This window comes from Taurulus bubalis, assembly GCF_910589615.1.
Source record: "Taurulus bubalis genome assembly, chromosome: 2".
NCBI classification, from domain to species: Eukaryota; Metazoa; Chordata; class Actinopteri; order Perciformes; family Cottidae; genus Taurulus; species Taurulus bubalis.
In genome coordinates, this window is record NC_136590.1 from 35,812,659 (window position 1) to 35,831,139 (window position 18,481).

Sequence of the window (18,481 nt, forward strand, 5' to 3'; positions counted from 1 at the left end):
GTTTGCCAAGAGGATCTTCATCCAATATTTGTGCCCTAGGGTTTTCAACCTCGTCATGCTCTTTTCCCACTTCCGTGTTAAATTAGGTCCTTTGCCAATCTGCCGTCATTCTTCCAGCTCCCGTGACCCTGATCCGTCTCACTGCTTCTCAGTGTGACACTAATCACAGACTGGAAGGCGAGTTTTACGGATTCTATTTCTCCTCTTTAAAACTGAAAAGACACATGTAGACATGAAACAGCAGGCAGCAGGGAATTTAATTGGAGGACAGAATTAACAAGGAAGTTCCTCGTCACCAATAGTGGAACTGCAATGATAACATGTATTAATACACATCACAATAAAAAATGAGAAGAAAAAATATGCAGAATAAAGCCTAAATAAAGTAAATGCAGAATAAAGCCTTATTTCTGATCATTAAACCAGATGCTGATTACGCCTTTAAACAATGAAATATTGTTCATATAATGAACCTCTTGTCACAGTGCTTAGATATAGTTTTTTTTACCCAACTTAACATTCCCAATAGCTGATTTGACAACACACAACCAGAGTGTAGGCATGATGACGTAACAGCAGCGCTAAAACAATTAATCATGAATCAATCCTGTCTAAGAGCATGTTCAGAACATAAAACTCTGGGGAAATATTGACTGGAATGAAATGTTACTGTCTTTTTCATGATGCTACATGTTGCTTGACTTTGGAGGGCTATCGTCAAAATCACATCTCCGCTAGCAAAAGAAGACATTAATCCAAGCAGAAAATTACCCTCATTTTAAACTTGATTAAAGCAATTTAAAAAAGACATTCAGAAAACATAATCAATTGTAAAAAAAAAAAAATATATATATATATAGCTATGACAAAAAGGTTATATGGAAACATGTTTTCTTTTTCACTGATTACTGAATGAAAAATAATGTACATATTGTATGTGGAATGACTGAAGAAAGACACAACATCAAACAATTTATACATTGGATCTCTTAGTTTTGTCCAGGAGCAATAGTTGTGTTTTTCCAACACTGTTGATACTTATCAGTTCTGACATTTCCACCAGCTATATAATGACGTGATGTCGAAATAAATGTACATGGGGCAGGTGCAGCGGTCTGTATTGTCTTTGCAATAAGAGAGAGAAAGAGACAGACATGAGAAATAATAGACATGTTCAAGCTTATATGGATTTGGTCATTGCTGTGAATCTCAAAATCTACTGATGCACTGACTAATGCAATGGCACATTATAATACTAATCACAGAAAGAAATATCACACATATCCATGTCTGTAGAATTAAGGGAAATAAAGATCTGAACTGAACAATAAGATGATCACAGGCATGTAAACAAAATTGCGGGGTGACACGAGACAAATATAATGCAGAGAAAGCATGCAAATGCAGTCAATGATTAGTGCGGTTGGCAATGACATTGTATCAGGATTAGTTTGAGAGATGTTTCACAAAGAGCTAGTCAGTGCTGATGTACAGTACTTATCCCCAGGAAACAATAGTTCACATAACTCAAAACACTAGTAGTGGCCTCATACTGGTGGAGTGAGGAACTTCTGAAAGCCAGTTTTAAAGAAACAGCTGAATCACTCTTGTACGCTCATTACCAATTAAAACCTCTCAACTGCAAATGAGATTTCCCAATTCATTTGTTTCATGCTTGATAATGGGTAAGGCAAAACTGGCTTGCAGAACAGCCTTTCCTTTGCAGCACAGAGGGACAGTTTGCAGTCAGATCTCTGTGATCGTTTATAAATGGTATTATAACTGTTCTACTTAAGTTTTTGTGAACTATCGCCTTTGGTCTTTACAGTGCCCATGCAGCCACCTTTAACTTCCAGAAAGCTCTTGAGACAGGATCAAATAAAGCAAACTTACTTCATTCATACCTAGAAAAACAAAACAAAGAACAAAACAGGATCAGAACTTCCATTTACAGGAATATAACATTAGTTCCATATTTAGACATTATTCACATTATATACAATCATGAATATATATGACCCTGATATATGACCTTGATCAGGGACTGAATGTATCGAACACAATATTTAAGCTTGGAAATTGTGATTAAGTGTCAAATCTTCATGATAAAATCCTGAATACTGGGGGGTGCAGTCCTTATGGTGTGCACAGTGGAGATTTTTTGAGTCACTATCAACATGTCATGATGTATAGTCAATAGATAAGATAAAGTTAATATGAATTATACAATGGAATACCCAGAGTGTGAGAAAGAAAGAAAGAAAGAAAGAAGAAAGAGGCACAGATAAAGCAGAAAGGAGAGATTACGAGAAGATGAGTGGGAAGAAAAAGGCCCCCACCTCCCTTAGTAACCCTAGTTAGTCTCATACTTTTCCTGGAATGTAGTGGCGGTCAATGCTTTCGTCTTGCAGAAACATGTGAAGACAGCGCTCGTTCTGGGCCAAAGGATGACCTGCAATTCTGTAGAAATATACACACAAACGGTCAATAGACAAAATTAACAAATTTTAAGTACGTTTCATGGAGACTGGTGAGATACAATTGTGGATTAGTTAATTGACGCTCAAAAACGGATTAGGTTAAGTGTTGTGTTGGGCCGGGCTGAACATTTTTGGCATTGACTGATTTCACTTATAATAACGTGTGAATTTCAGTTTCGGCCGACACATTTTGTGGCCGAGAGATTTTACAGAATAACAGCATTGAGACAAGCTTTAGAAGATTGAATCATTGCATACAATCAATTATTGTAGCTCCTTTGTCAACCAGCCATTATTTTCCACATGAAGTCAAAGTCAGTTTTATTGTCACTTCTTCCATTTGTGCAAACATACAGAGGACCTGAAATTATGTTTCTCTACTGTCTGACAAAGTAAGTAGTGCAAAACAGTTAAAAAAGCAAAAAATAAACATATAACCTATAAACAACATAAAGTAGTGCAAAAACATATAAACATAGTGCAAACAGTTAAGAAAGTGAAAACAGTTTAAAGTAGGAAACTATATAAGTGTGCATTAATAGCAGCGGTCAGACAGTTTAGCAGCAGACATGAGTCTAGATGTGGGAGTGGTGAGGTAGAGTTCAGCTTCCTGACAGCTTGGTGAATGAAGCTGGTTGACACATCTTAGGTGACAAATACATTTGATTGATTTACATCTGAGAGTACAAAGTGTGTTCATTGTAATCTAGGGCTGAACTTACTGACCTGTTGATGAACTGCTCGAGGCCCGATCGCCGCTCCTCAACGAAGGACTCGTCAAAAAGGCCCCCATCGCCGCGGAATGGCAACTGTCTCTTCAGGGCTTTGCCCGGCAGAGATGGTACTACAATCTGAAGGTGTCAGGGATCAGCACAAATAATAGGAAAAATGACAAACATGCACCAAAATATTAAATTCAAAGTTCCCACTCACTTTGCTGGAAAGTCAAAATTGCAGACAGCTGCATGCTATATTTGAGTTCCAGCTAAGTAATAAACGTATTTAGAATGGCAATGCAGAGGCATGTGAACAAATTCAACACATTTAACAAGGAGGACATCACAAAACGTCTCCATCAACACAGAAGAAAAAACTACATCCTAATCATACTCTTTACTTTGATCTATAAAAAGGGATATTTTCCCACCCAACAACCTAAACATCATCATTTATTACATCATTGTAACTACCAGTTTGCAACAGCCAGCCTGCGTAATCTGTTTAGACTGAAACACATAATTGCTCACTCACCTTACTGTCTCTTTCCAGCTCAATCTTTAACCACTCAAAGTCACTGTATCTTCTTCTCACACAGGATTCCTTCAGTTTGAAAATGGGAAGGTTTGTCTAAAAAAAGGAAGCAGAATTAGAAGAAGGAGAAAAAAACAGCCCTTGATTTATATTAAATAAAGTTATTTGGATGAGTGCTGGGAGGCACAAATGTTTGGCAAAAGCAATATTCTCTTACCACCATCATTTGGCATAATTAATGGCATGAATGCAAACAACTAGATTAGTACGCTAGTTTGACATGAGAAAGCAGTTTATTCTCTATGTATAACTCTTCAGTTGTATCTGGAGCTGCAACGCATGATTAATTTTCAATATAGATTACTTCATGGGCAATTGATTAATCATTTAGTGTGAGCAAAAGGGAGAAATGTCAAATTCCTAAAGAAAACTGTCCTACCAACAGTGCAAAACCCAAAGAAAATCAATGTACAATCATTTAAAAAGGAAGAGGGAAAAAAAGCTACAAATTCTCACATTGGAAAATGGTGATCAACTATAAAAATTTTTTTTTTAAAAACTGTTATCTGTACTTAGTAGGAATTTCAATGAATGGCTTGTGCATAAAACGTTAGTGATTTTTTACTTTGTTTCATGTGTTTACTTGAAATATAACTAAAGATGCCCGCCAAGCAAAACTGTTTCACAGAATGCTGAAAAGTTTACACGATTGAAAAGAGTGCGTGTGTGATTAATTCATTTTCAGTAAGTATGTCTCACTTCATTCTAATAAGACTTACCAACATTGAGTCACAATGATGACACGATAGCATCGGCTTCCTGGACATATGTTCTTTTACATTTAGCAGTGTCAGCGGTTGTGTAACTCACTCTTGCAAGCTCAACTCCTGTTTACTTCAGGAAGAAGTTAAACTCACTGTCGTTACTCCTCTTACTATAGGGTTACCCAATAACTACGGTTATCATTAGCATGAGAATAACGCCCGATAAATACAACTTAATTTGAGTCACAAACTTCCCTGCATGTCATTTATCCCGTTTCTATAAAACTGCCGACATTTCTCTTTTCGATGGGTTTTATAGTAACGTTATTTTACAGGTCTACGTGTAACGTGAACAGCTAGCTTAACGTGACTCTTCTCACACGTTCACCGGACAGAAGTAATATCGGTTTAATTAAAGTATGTGTGTTTATGTTGTCGTCGACAAACAGAAAGCTAAACACCGTCTACGCTGTCCCGGCAGATATACAACAGTCTGTAACAGTCCTGGGTGTGTTCGCGAAACTTCTACAGCCTCGCTCACTAAAGTTACACCTCAAAGGCTCTCGCAGGCCCCACACAATCCCCGGTCCTTGATTTTTACTGGAGCGCCATCTTGACCTCCTTCCAGCAGCCAACCGTCAACGCCACAGCCCGGTCGCTGGGTCGACGTGCTAACTAGCTCGCAACAACGCTGTATTTGTCAGCTAGCGTGGCGAATAAAAGCCACCACTGCACCACCGGGTATGTATTGGCTTGTGGGTTGAACACTTACCCGCATGCGGACTTCGTAATTTGTGTAACGGTTCCGTCCAACTCCTACGGTCTGTGGATCACTGACGTCTATCTCCAGGTAATTGCTGGGGGGGCCGTACGCGTCCGTCAGGTCCTGGGGCTTGGAATTCAACCGGCGAGTGTCGGCCACCGCAGGGTCTGTCATTGTGTCGGGTGGGGATTTTTGGACGACCAACGGCGAATCAAACCAACTAAATGCACGGCGATATCTTAAATCTCATCTGAAGACATCAATTGATTGCGATAGCTGATCGGTTCAGCTAGGGAAGTAGCGTTAGCTGACTCGTTCCGCTCTCTTCTTGCGGGGCCACTTGCCCTGCGCCCTTCCCGTCATGAATCAGAAAAATGCGTAGACTCGGTTCCTTACTCCGGAACTCTCTCCGCACGCCCCCTGGTGGACAGTGAGATACTGTGCAGGGCAGAATTAAGTAGGCTGCTCTAATATCACTCATTGCAGCAGTGCAACAAAAATGTGGACGTGAATAGACATGTGAGGATATATTTATTAAACAAAACAGGTCATGACGGAAAGCATGCGTAGAACACTGGATGTAGGACACAACCCCTACAATGCAAACGTTAGGTTACACTCAAAAAGTACATTCAAAAATATATTGATATTTAACATACACATTTATAGGAATATGAAATTGATGACGCTCGGTTGAAACTATTGTTTTATAGCAACCATCTTGTTGTAATGTTGTGTTGCCACTTTCTAATGAGCCATCGTTTACTGCGGGTTTAATTACACAGTGGCTTTTCTAATGGATAATGAGTTATTCACTTATGTTGTATTAACCCATTTCAAGGCCTTAATAAGAACACATTTTGGGTTGCCAGTTTGTGAAAACTCACTTAGGCTAGCATTTCATCCTTCAATATGGTATACAATGCCGTTATAAATATAATAATCCATTAATAGACGCTAAAGGGTTTTCACTTTCTAATACCCATCAAGTCTGCATTTAATAAGTCAATAAAAAAGGATATTTATGATATAACATCCAGTATTTTAAATTGTAAAGAGATTTTGTGTTGTAGGTGTAAAGAGATTTCCAGACTCGACAACCCCAATTTGCAGATTAGTAAGTGATGATTTTTAACCATTAATAATGCCAATAGTTCATAAGCTACAACTTCTAAACCAGTTATCAATGATACCTTATTAGAAAGTAATTTGACTGGCTGAATGAGTAAACAATGAATGCTGCCTTCTTGGCCATTACATATTGTGTTTATTTGGCAGTACTTGAATAAATTGTGATAGTAATATAACATAACATTGGGATAGTACATCTATGTCATAACTCTGAAAGCAAACAGAAGAGAGTCAAGGTCACATGAGAGTAATACTATTTAAAACTTGGCAGTAAGTCTATAAAGTTGGTATCACATTCCTAGTGCAGTACTAGTCTATAAACTATAGACTAGTCTATTTTGGGATGTAGCCATATTTGTTTCATTACATAATGTCTTATAAAAGGTTAAATATATGAAAAGATACACACATATCAATGCACATTAAAACTATGTTGCTAAACTCAATTTAGGCAGAAGAATAAAACTTGCAAGTTGCAGATAAAGACAAAAATACCTGACTGAGGCAAAAACTGAAGTGACGTCAGTGATTTGACTATTTTATCATCCTGTAAGTGTCCCCAGGAAGGAAGTCTGCTCTGCTGATACAGAGGCTCATTTAATGATTGTTAGTGTGGCTTTTCCTCCTCCTCCTCCTCATCCTCCTCCTCTGCTGAAGTTACATTCATGTTATCATCATGGTGAAGTTGGGTTTTTGTTTTTAAGAAACATGGTACATAAATGACACACTGATGAAGTCTAGTCATGTGAAATATGTGCCTCTAATAATAAAGTTTATGTTTTAGGAATAACTGTGCTGACGTTTTTATGACTTACTGATGTTAACTGCCAGCCATGCTTTAAATCAGAGACTATAAGGGGTTAGAGGAAGTAGAAGTTCTAAATGTCATTTTTTCTGATATGTGAGGGGAACTTCAATGTGTTCTCCTCTGAGGGGAAATGCACATACCTCTAATGGAGAAAGAGAAAACTCTGCTGTACAGTAAATGTTGTCGCTTCAAAGTGGTTGACAAGTACTTGATATATATTTATACCCAGAAACACGTTTTCAAGAGGAACCTTTGAACTGTGTATCACAAATGAAAAGTGATGTAAAAATGAAGTGGTTTACTATAACTGCTGCATTAGGTTGTTGGCATTCAGAAACATTAATAGCTTTAATTTACTCAATTGCTTAAGCTCCTTAAACTGATTTTTGTTTGCTTTTTATGAGGGTGACAAAGGATCCTTTACCAATTGTCTGATCTTAGCAGTAATTTTTGACTGAGATGCCTCCTAAACAGAAACCATCTCCTCCTCAGTCAGGACTGTGGAGGTGGAGGAGGAGCAGGAGGTGGACAGTTCCGATTCGTTCACAGGGATGAAGACGGAGCAGTCCTCACTGTCGGACTGGGAGACGTGGCAGTACTCACGGACAAGACAGGGACGCTCATTGTAGTTAAAACTCCCTTTCAGGCCTTTGGGGTATTGAAACCAATCCTTTAAAGAAGAGAAGGGATGTATCACTTGTTTTGCTGTCGCCTCACATGATGCCTGTCTTGTACATGTCTTTCAAAGGCCGCAGTGTTTTGGTCTATAGTTCTATTAATTTGTGAATAAAAAAATCTCTGGATGCTACTCACCTCGATGTTGTGAAGTTTCGGGGATGGCTTGGGAACCACAGGGATGAAGATGATTCTGATTCTGTACGGGAGGTATTGGCTAATTTTTACTCACATGATGAAAGCTCATTACATTACTTTTGTAAAAAAGATACTGAATACAAATGCCTTTACATGTCAAATGATAAAAAAAAGTGCATTACCAAATGGGAATTTCATTCCCGTTATAACTTACTGTTAATACGTACTGTTGTTCTAAACAATTAACTTTTTTACAGCACTATAACAATACAACCATTTTATTGGGTAAATATTGACAATTATTTAATAAAATTAATGAAAAAACTGAGGAAATAAGTATGCACATTGGTGGTACTCTGTAGTACACTGTAGTCATAAAACTACCATCATTTAAACATGACAAGGGACCCACCTCTCATGGTGCAGCAGCATCATGACCAGTAGGATGAGGATGAAAGCACCCACCACGTACAGCACTGGGGTCCACACAGACATCGGACTTGTCTTTTGATTGGTGTCTGTGAGCGGGAGAGAGATGTGGATTGTTCTTGTTTCATAATGTACCTTCGCTTTGTGCAAAAATAGCAAAGTTGTATTATTATATACCTATTTTTGTGTTTGTGATATCCCACATTGTTAACTATCCTGATGGATTTTTTTTGACTACACCATTCTTTCAGCTACTTCAAGCTACTTTATATTGATCTTTTTTGCAGCAGACATTTTGCGGTTGTACCTGTGCTGTTGTTGGATCCCCAGACCACAGGCTCACTCCAGTTACTCCAGAAAGAAGACTTTCCACAGGCCTCCCCAAATCTGCTCCTCACTTGCAGTTCATATCGGGAACTGCTGGAGGGCAAATTGACGCAGTACTTCTGCTCCCCAATACGGACTTGATAAGTCTGTGCACAGTAAGATGAAGTTGAGAAAAGAGATGGGCAAACTGAAGACAATGTAACAAAACGAAGAATACAAAAGAAGGATGGGAGATTGTATCCTTTAAACTGCCTACCGCCCAATTCCTGTTGTTGACCCTGTAGCGAACCTCACTCTCCACACAGCGATACTTTATCTGGCTCCAGTTGAGCCACAGGTTGGAGTCGGATCCATTCCTGACAGTCACGTTAGTTGGTGGATTTAACTTGACTGGAGACACAGACACAGACCATTGAATGATACAGAATACATACTGTGATGACTAGTGCTAGGGCAGCCAATATATTTTCGCCCTCTTCATTTTCTTTAATTCCATTCTTTTTTCTCCTGTTTTTATGTTTAAATAGCATAATTGTTTTTCCTTTCCTGAAAGAAGATTATGCATTTGTGTTACAGTTCTGCTGCATCCATCAACTGTAATGTTTTCTCATTCATTAATTGATTTACTGTATTGAATATTACCTCTGCATGTTGTGTTGCACCCCAGTGAATAAGCATACCTTTTGTTTTAAGATAATGCTCCCTCTGAGATGTCTGTTTGCCATGCACCAGCTTGGTGTTGAATATGTGGAACCTCTGGGAGTCCGTATAGGGCAGGTTGCATCCAGTGTTCGTATTGTTCTCGGACAAATAGGTGGGGCACTCATTAAATTCTTTACTTTTTTCTGTCTGGAACCTGTTGAGAAATCACAATTTAGACATTGACATACAAAGCAAAGTGTGGTGGTTACGTTTTTTGGAGTGATTTTCTACTTTTGCATACCAGGACTCATATTTATCATACATCATTTTACTCTTTGCAGTTTGTTCATTTTAGATGACGAAGCAAAATGTGTTTTATTTTGTGAGAGTTGCTGTCACGAATTACGAACCAGCCGTAGAAGGTGTAATTGACTTCTGGAGCCCCCTGCTTATTCCAGGAACAGTGGACATATTTCAGATACATCACCAAACAGTCTACATCTGTCAGAGACACAAGTGGGTTGAGACAGAGATGAACAGAAACCCAAAATCCTAGGATTACACACTCAGAAACTACTATATATATATATATACAAACAGCAATAGACCAATGGCAGACCAATCACACACACACACACACACACACACACACACACACACACACACACACACACACACACACATACACACACACACACACACACACACACACACACACACACAATGAGGAAATGGCAGCACAATGACGTCAAAGGGAATTTACACAAAATGTGCTTGATCAAGGAAGTAAAACTTTATCATAAACCGACATTTTAATTTGACTATAGAAGTGATTGCTTATTTACGAGATTAAGGCTTAATCATATTTCTATTCATATTCTGCTGTTCCCACTGTTCTAAATTAGATTTTATTTTTAGGATTGTTATAAAAAATGTGATCACTCATACATTTAAAAAAAAATATCATTAACATAATCATACTCGATATAACATTGAAACAAGAAAGCAGCTTCACATTATGTTTGTCAAATGTTGATTATGCCAGAAGTCCTTAAGCAAATCCAGTAACTGCTCAGACCCATCCAAAAAAACAGTTATTATTAATATCCCAATTCAACTATAGTTACATTTTGTATTTGAAATGTTCTTACCAGGTGGTTCTCTGGCAAACACATGTCCTGTCAGACAGAGAAGCAGAAGCAGCCTCGTTGGCATCGTGACACACAGAAACAGGATGCTCTCAGCATCTGCGCCCGTCTACTTCTAGATCGCAGTGTCGATGTGTTGCGTATTTGTGTTTGCTGCTCCTGACCTGACGTTTTGTTTCCTGTCAGCGGAAGCTGTTTACTTATTTGTATAAGATCAAGATGGCAGCTCGGCCTTCTGTTGTATGGCTGTAATGTAAAGTAACACAGAGATCATTTAAAAATAAATTACAGTATAGGGCTACTACAATATTCCCAATAAAAGGTATTTCAACAGTTGTACAGCTCATCGTGTTTTTGAAAATCATATCCTTTTCTGTCAAAATGCATGCAGTGGCAATTTGCTAAAAAGGTAAACAGAAAATGACAATTTCATTGTGCAATCACAGAACACAGATTCTTAAAACAGTTATAACTTCATTTCACGTCATTTTTTGTTTATTAGCTGTACTACAATTTTTCAAAAGCTGCAAAAAAGTGTCTCTAATACACATTAGACACACAATACATTAAATAAACTGTTCTGTGTAAATGGCCAAACATACGTTTTTGACCTTCTGTTACTAAATGTGGTAAATATGTGTTAAATAGGAAACCTGATGCTTCAGATCAGAAGAGAGCAGTGTCGGTAGAAGAAGGGGAGCAGGTTGCTAGAAAGATGGGGGTGAAAGAAATCTAAGAGATTAATATCTCAAAACCTAGGGGAGAGTGTTGAATACAGTGAGATGACATGGAAGTATAGGGCACCAGTTACTGGCAATATAATGCTGATAAAGCGTTAAGCCACAGTAAATAATGATTTAAAACTATAGCTAATACTTTGTAGCCCTATTATAAATTACTCTATAATCTATTGGATTTACACATTTCTGTGTTGCGCATTTAGCTTGAAGATATTAAAGTGAGGATATATCGTGACAACACTTATACAAGGTTTTGGTTAGCTGTCAAAAAGCACATACATTTTTGGGCTAATTTAATTTTAAACCATGAATCATGATCATTTCTTAGCAAAAGAAAGACAAAGTAAGACAAATCCACATGCTTTTCATATCTTTGTGCTTATATATATATTATTATATATTGCATATTATATATTGTTTCTGATGAAACCTTGCTGTTTTTTGTATTATTTGTATTTTGTTTATGACAGAATCAAATCAAAATGTGCACAACACAGTCTTGAATTCAAGTAAAATTGGTGACATGGACAGCACATCTGTATAGAATCATGTCTGCCTTTTTAACACAAGCAATTTATAACACACTTTGTGCATGACAAAGTCATGTGATACCAGATAAGTTTCACTCTTTTTGGTTGTGCTGTTCCAAAGTTGAGTTGTGTGGGTTTCGTTTCCTGTCAGAGGAAACTGTTTGAGAAATACAGATTGAAAAGTTATACCTACATCTGCAGAATGTACAACAACACACATGCAAACTGCTAAATCCTCTTTAATAATTAAAGACATGTGGACTACCTTTTATTTTACATAAAAACACATTTATTTTGATGTATGCGTATCCATACAAGCACTCAACTCTCACATCTGATTAACTTTTTGTAAAGAAGCTTTTCTCAGCTATTTTCCAGCGAATCGAACAGGGTTTCTTGTCTGTCACTTCCCATGTTTCTTCTTCTTATATACAGTACACTGAAAGCAAAGGAGTCACTGTTCCTGAAATATGTCCTTTGTGGTCTAATTTACTTTTGCCGGTTGTGTTAACTGTAACTGCACACATACTTGATAAAGTGAAGTAAATATGTACTTTGATTTATTGAGTAAAAGTATCAACTTTCCAAAGCAGGATATTCAGAACAAAACAAAAAAAATATGAGACCTTGGAAGATATTGATCTTTGCAACCCTTGATTGTGAACATGATTCTTAATGTGTGTGTGAAGGAGGGCCTGTGTGTGATGATTAGGTGATTAGACCAATAAGCAAGCTTACTTCATTACTTTTTCCTGCAGATGCGACTTGCATTGAAACTTGAATGATAAATTGTGGAAGCTTGTTTATACAGACTCTAAACACATGAACATTAAAAAAGGAACGCCCTCTTTGACAAAAGTGGGACAGATACATCTTTCATTTAAGTTTGTGATGTTGTTTGTTTGTTTGCTTTACTTTCCTGTTATTTTCTTATTTACTATTGTAAACTGATTAAAACATACACAAACAATGTAAATACTTGTTCTTTGATCCTTGTATGTCATATTGTGCATTCTCATCAATAACATATATATATATATATATATATATATATATATATATATATATATATATATATATATATATATATATATATATATATATAAATATATATATATATATATATATATATAAATATATATATATATATAAATATATATATATATAAAAACATGGACAACCGCCTTATATTATACACACAATACAGTTCACCACTGCACTCAGTCAAAAATGTCAAAAATGTCAGCTACTCCACCTCCTCGGCCGGTGCCTCGAGGAATGTGCATATTAACATGACTTGGAGGAGTAGATTCATTTAGGCTGACATATTCCTCATGTCTCAGCCAGGTTTCAGTAAGACACAACACATTAATATCATTATCTGATATTAATTAATTTACTAATACAGCTTTAGAAGACAAAGATCTAATATTTAGGAGTCCACATTTAATTATCCTATCATGTTGCACTGTTGCATTAGTGGTGTTAACCTTTATGAGGTGATTTTCTATAACTCCTCTTTTGGTTACTTTTAATTTAATTAATTTAAGTGGCCGTGGGACAGACACAGTCTCTATAGAGTTAAAGGTGGGCAGCTGCCCTAAAGAAAATGCAGGGAATGCAGAGAAGGGTGTAAGACTACAACTCTGCTTCTGCTTTTTGGTCTGTCATCGACTTCGTACATGACAGACCAGAAAGCCTGGTTGCCCTGCTGATGCAACCATGGCCCTGCTGATGCAACTGGCCTGGAGCCGGTCCTGCCTACTGCCATGGCCCTGCTGATGGAACCGGCCTGGAACCAGGCCTGCCTCCTGCCATGGCCCTGCTTTCCCCTCCCACTGCCCCTGGGATGCCCCTCTTCTCTACCTCCTTCTGCTTAATGGATCGTGGCTATCTGGATCATGGACAATGCCTACTACTCATTATATGAATAGTTTCTGTCACATTCATTGAATGTGCTGTAACTCTGTTACGTTATTCATTCTGGCCACATGACATCTATTGCTTCTGTCTATCCGGGGAGAGGGATCCTCCTCTGTTGTTCTACCTCAGGTTTCTTCCCCTTTTTTCCATGTGAAAGGGTTTTTACTATCTTTATTGGGGGAGTTTTTCCTGATCCGATGTGAGGTCCCGGGACAGGTATGTCATGTGTACAGATTGTAAAGCCCTCCGAGGCAAACTTGTATTTGTGATGTTGGGCTATATAAAATAAACTGAATTGAATTGAATTGAATTGAAAATTGAATTGAACTCAGTATAATTTTTCGGTGTAACAATTACATAATGTATATTTAAGTTGTTACAAAACATATAACATAACTATAGGTATTAAAATAATTTCAGCAAAATAAATTTGAGTTTCTCTTTAATTATCATCATCATTATTTATTCAATCTCGAAATTGTACCTATTTTGATGCAGTTTAATTGGTATTAGTTGTTTTTGTCAGTTTGTTTGTGTTATTTAATGTGTTCAACGTTAGCCTGTGTAACAAACGTCAACCTGTAAAGAGCGAAAGGGGTCGCTGTTTTGTGTCATAACTACGCGTAGTCGTGGACTGACTTTTATTCTGAAGAACCGGAAGTTACAATGTTTTGATAACGGCTGCGGAAGAAGCCGTCATTTGGCCGGTTCTCGTCTCAGCACTATAGTTTCCCATCAAACCCGTTACTAATTCACTCTGCTCGGCTTCTGCCAATCGGCTTGTAGCTCCGTCACTGCGAGCTAAACACTCAACAAAGTCACGACTGTTTGCTGTCCTGGCTCCTCAATGGTGGAATGAGCTCCCCATTGACATCAGGACAGCAGAAAGTCTCTACATTTTCCGTCGCAAACTAAAAACACATCTTTTTCGACTACACCTTGAATAAGGAAGGCAGCGCCGTAGTGGCACTTACTGATAGCACTTTGTAGTTTAACTTTATTGCAATTGTACTTTATTGATTCTTGTTGTTTTGAGTTTGTACTCATGGTGGAATTGCACTTATTGTAAATCGCTTTGGATAAAAGCGTCAGCTAAATGAAATGTAATGTAACGGCAAATGTAACCGTTTCACAGAAACCACAATGGGATTCACACCGAGAAGCCTTCTTGGTGTTAAACCGTCGAAGGCGCTTCAGTTGTTGTCTTTTCTGTTGACATTGTTGCTCGTCGGGAGCCAAGGCGAGAGCAACGCGATGGACAACGTCGCCAGTGAGAGGCTGGCGGAGGAAAGCCACCGACAGGACAGCGCCAATCTGCTCATATTCATCATGCTCCTTGTAATGGAAATTAATTAACCTTATCAATCTCCTTTAGAGAAAACAAATGCGATGTGACACAGTTAAATGTCTTTAAGCATTTATTAAACAGAAACTTGGAATAATTCAATTGAATGGACAGCTCGTCACCACAGATGGTTCGGAGGTCTGACCATCAAAAATAGTTCAACATGAGTTTTATACATCAACAATTATTATTGAAATGTTTGCCCTTCCCCCCTCCCCCTCCTCGCAGTGTCCTCCTTCCCACCAGACAATTGCTGTCTGTCTGGAGGATGTTGTTTGATACTTTATCTGGCTCCAGTTGAGCCACAGGTTGGAGTCGGATCCATTCCTGACAGTCACGTTAGTTGGTGGATTTAACTTGACTGGAGACACAGACACAGACCATTGAATGATACAGAATACATAATGTGATGACAAGGTGCTAGGGCAGCCAATCTATTTTCGCCCTCTTCATTTTCTTTAATTCCATTCTTTTTTCTCCTGTTTTATGTTTAAATAACATACTACTTTCCTAAAAGAAGATTATGCATTTGTGTTACAGTTCTGCTGCATCCATCAACTGTAATGTTTTCTCATTCATTAATTGATTTACTGTATTGAATATTACCTCTGCATGTTGTGTTGCACCCCAGTGAATAAGCATGCCTTTTGTTTTAAGATAATGCTCCCTCTGAGATGTCTGTTTGCCATGCACCAACTTGGTGTTGAACATGTAGAACCTCTGGAAGTCCCGATAGGGCAGGTTGCATCCAGTGTTCGTATTGTTCTCGGACAAATAGGTGGGGCACTCACTCAATTATTTACTTTTTTCCGTCTGAAACCTGTTGAGAAATTACAATGTAGACATTGACATATAAAGCAAAGTGTGGTGGTTAGGTTTTTTCGAGTGATTTTCTACTTTTAAATACCAGGACTCGTATTTATCATACTTCTAGGTACATTAGAGAAATGATATAAGGAGAATTGAGTTCTACACCATGATCGTGTAAGGAAAGGGATTGCACCCCAGATAAATGCACAAAAGAAAAAGTGGTATAACATACTTTCAGAAGTTCATAGTGTGGTGGAAATTAATTCTTTCCTTGTGAGAAATCAACAGTACTTTTAGCAAGTTAGTCTTTGGACAATTTATTACAAGAAAAGATATAAAAGAATATAACGAGGTTACAAGTCATCACACATGAGCCATAGTACAGACAGGAGTCATGGCACATTCGGCTGAATGGTTCAGAAGGTTTCAACCATGTGAGGAGGTAGACGTTCTGGCTCAGTTTAACACTATAGCTGAAGCTTTAATACACTCTCAGAAGCCCCTACCCCTCCTCCCTGTGATGTGGTTCCATTCTTGTCAATCAATAGTACAGAGGTACAGAACAGTACAGATCAGTACAGATACAGAGAGAAGGGTCAATGTGTAAATCAACAGGAGCAAGGTCTTGTTCAAATGAAGCACTTCGTCCCCTCCCCTACCCTACCTGAGTTATTTTTGACCAGGACCTGTCCTTTGGCTCCCTCGTGAAACAGATCTCAAGGACCGCCTTTTTTCACCTACGGAACATCTCAAAGATCCGGCACATCCTGTCTCAAAGCGATGCAGAAACATTGATCCTCGCATTTGTTACCTCAAGACTGGATTACTGTAACTCCGTATTATCAGGCTGCACCGGTAAATCCCTTGGATCTTTCCAATTGATCCAGAATGCTGCAGCTCGTGTACTAACGAGGACGCGGAAGAGAGATCACATTACTCCTGTACTAGCTGCTCTCCACTGGCTTCCTGTAACATCGAGAATCATATTTAAAATCCTTCTCCTTACCTACAAAGCCTTAACTGGTGATGCACCATCATATCTTAAGGACCTTATAGTGCCATATTACCCCACTAGAGCATTACGCTCACTGAATGCAGGGTTACTTGTGGTTCCCAGAGTGTTAAAAAGTAGGTTGGGGGCTAGAGCTTTCAGTTATCGGGCTCCTCTTCTGTGAAATCAGTTTCCACTTTCAGTCCGGGGGGCAGGCACGGTCACCTCATTTAAGAGTAGACTTAAGACTTTCCTCTTTGATAGCGCTTATAGTTAGGGCTGTTTCAGGCTTATAGTTAGGGCTGGCTCAGGTTTGCCCTGGTCCAGCCTCTAGATATGCTGCTATAGGCCTAGACTGCTGGGGGACATCTTAGGATACACTGAGCTCCTCCTCTCCTTCTCTTCCTCTTTCACTCCTCCTCTCCTCTTCACCTCTTCTTTCTCTCTTTCTGGATAAATGATTGTCTCTTCAATGCACATTACTAACTCCACTTTCTTTTTCCATGAATTTGTGGCTGCCTAGCCCTGCTGATGTAACCATGGCCCTGCTGATGCAACTGGCCTGGAACCGGTCCTGCCTGCTGCCATGGCCCTGCTGATGCAACTGGCCTGGAACCGGTCCTGCCTACTGCCATGGCCCTGCTGATGCCCCTCCTCTCTACCTCTTTCTGCTTAATGGATCGTGGCTATCTGGATCATGGACCATGCCTACTACTCATTATATGAATAATTTCTGTCATATTTATTGAATGTGCTGTAACTCCGTTACGTTATTCATTCTGGCCAAATGACATCTATTGCTTCTGTCCATCTGGGGAGAGGGATCCTCCTCTGTTGCTCTCCCTCAGGTTTCTTCCCCTTTTTTTCCCTGTGAAAGAGTTTTTACTTTCTTGATTGGGGGAGTTTTTCCTGATCCGATGTGAGGTCCCGGGACAGGGATGTTATGTGTACAGATTGTAAAGCCCTCCGAGGCAAACTTGTATTTGTGATGTTGGGCTATATAAAATAAACTCAATTGAATTGAATTGTGCAATCACAGAACACTGATTCATAATTACAACGTGTATAACTTAATTTCACGTCATTTTTTGTTTATTAGCTGTATTACAATATTTCAAAAGCTGCTAAAAAGTGTCTCTAATGCACATTAGGCACAATACATTAAATAAACTGTTCTATGTAACTGGCCAAACATACGTTTTTGACCTTCTGTTACTAAATGTGCTAAATATGTGTTAAATAGGAAACCTGATGCTTCAGACCAGAAGAAAACAGTGTAACACATACACAAACAATTTGAATACTTGTTCTTTGATCCTTGTATGTCATATTGTACATTCTCATCAATAAAGTATGTATATATATTTACATATATATACATATATATATATATATATATATATATATATATATATATATATATATATATATATATATATATGTATAATATATTATACACACAATACAGTTCACCACTGCGCTCAGTATGATCTTTCGGTGTAACAATTACATAATGTATATTTAAGTTACACAATATATAACATACAACAAAATAGATTTCAGTTTCTCTTTAATTATCATCATCG

At 38.2% G+C, this 18,481-nt stretch overlaps 2 protein-coding genes across 3 annotated transcripts; both read right to left on the reverse strand.

Annotated features, from left to right (window-relative positions):
* Positions 1–238: 238 nt before the first annotated feature.
* On the reverse strand, positions 239–5,561 carry LOC306752314 (sorting nexin-12). 2 transcript variants are annotated; one of them, XM_079236064.1, is made up of 5 exons: positions 5,268–5,561; positions 3,732–3,827; positions 3,207–3,331; positions 2,370–2,460; positions 239–1,124 (listed from the first exon to the last, which is right to left on the reverse strand). In XM_079236064.1, exons 1-5 carry the CDS (start codon positions 5,430–5,432, stop codon positions 990–992), a joined length of 612 nt encoding a protein of 203 aa, XP_079092190.1. In that variant the 5' UTR covers positions 5,433–5,561; the 3' UTR covers positions 239–989. The 2 variants fall into 2 exon arrangements, with proteins under 2 accessions (XP_079092190.1, XP_079092189.1); XM_079236063.1 differs by lacking the exon at positions 239–1,124 and adding an exon at positions 1,789–1,904.
* Positions 5,562–7,048: 1,487 nt separating this feature from the next.
* On the reverse strand, positions 7,049–10,623 carry LOC306753965 (cytokine receptor common subunit gamma-like; the record flags this gene model as incomplete). The annotated part of the gene is made up of 8 exons (XM_079237878.1): positions 7,049–7,867; positions 8,011–8,071; positions 8,423–8,528; positions 8,747–8,912; positions 9,023–9,156; positions 9,447–9,622; positions 9,819–9,909; positions 10,560–10,623. 8 exons carry the CDS (start codon positions 10,621–10,623, stop codon positions 7,664–7,666), a joined length of 1,002 nt encoding a protein of 333 aa, XP_079094004.1. The 3' UTR covers positions 7,049–7,663.
* Between the last annotated feature and the right edge of the window lie 7,858 nt (positions 10,624–18,481).

Excerpts from the sequence above, each read along its gene's own strand:
- LOC306752314 (XM_079236064.1), bottom strand. The coding sequence starts at position 5,432 with ATGACAGACCCTGCGGTGGCCGACACTCGCCGGTTGAATTCCAAGCCC. Across the intron at positions 3,332-3,731 it reads AGCTGGAAAGAGACAGTAAG|ATTGTAGTACCATCTCTGCC; the intron begins GTGAGTGAGCAA and ends TGACACCTTCAG. Across the intron at positions 1,125-2,369 it reads GCCACTACATTCCAGGAAAA|ACAATACAGACCGCTGCACC; the intron begins GTATGAGACTAA and ends CTTATTGCAAAG.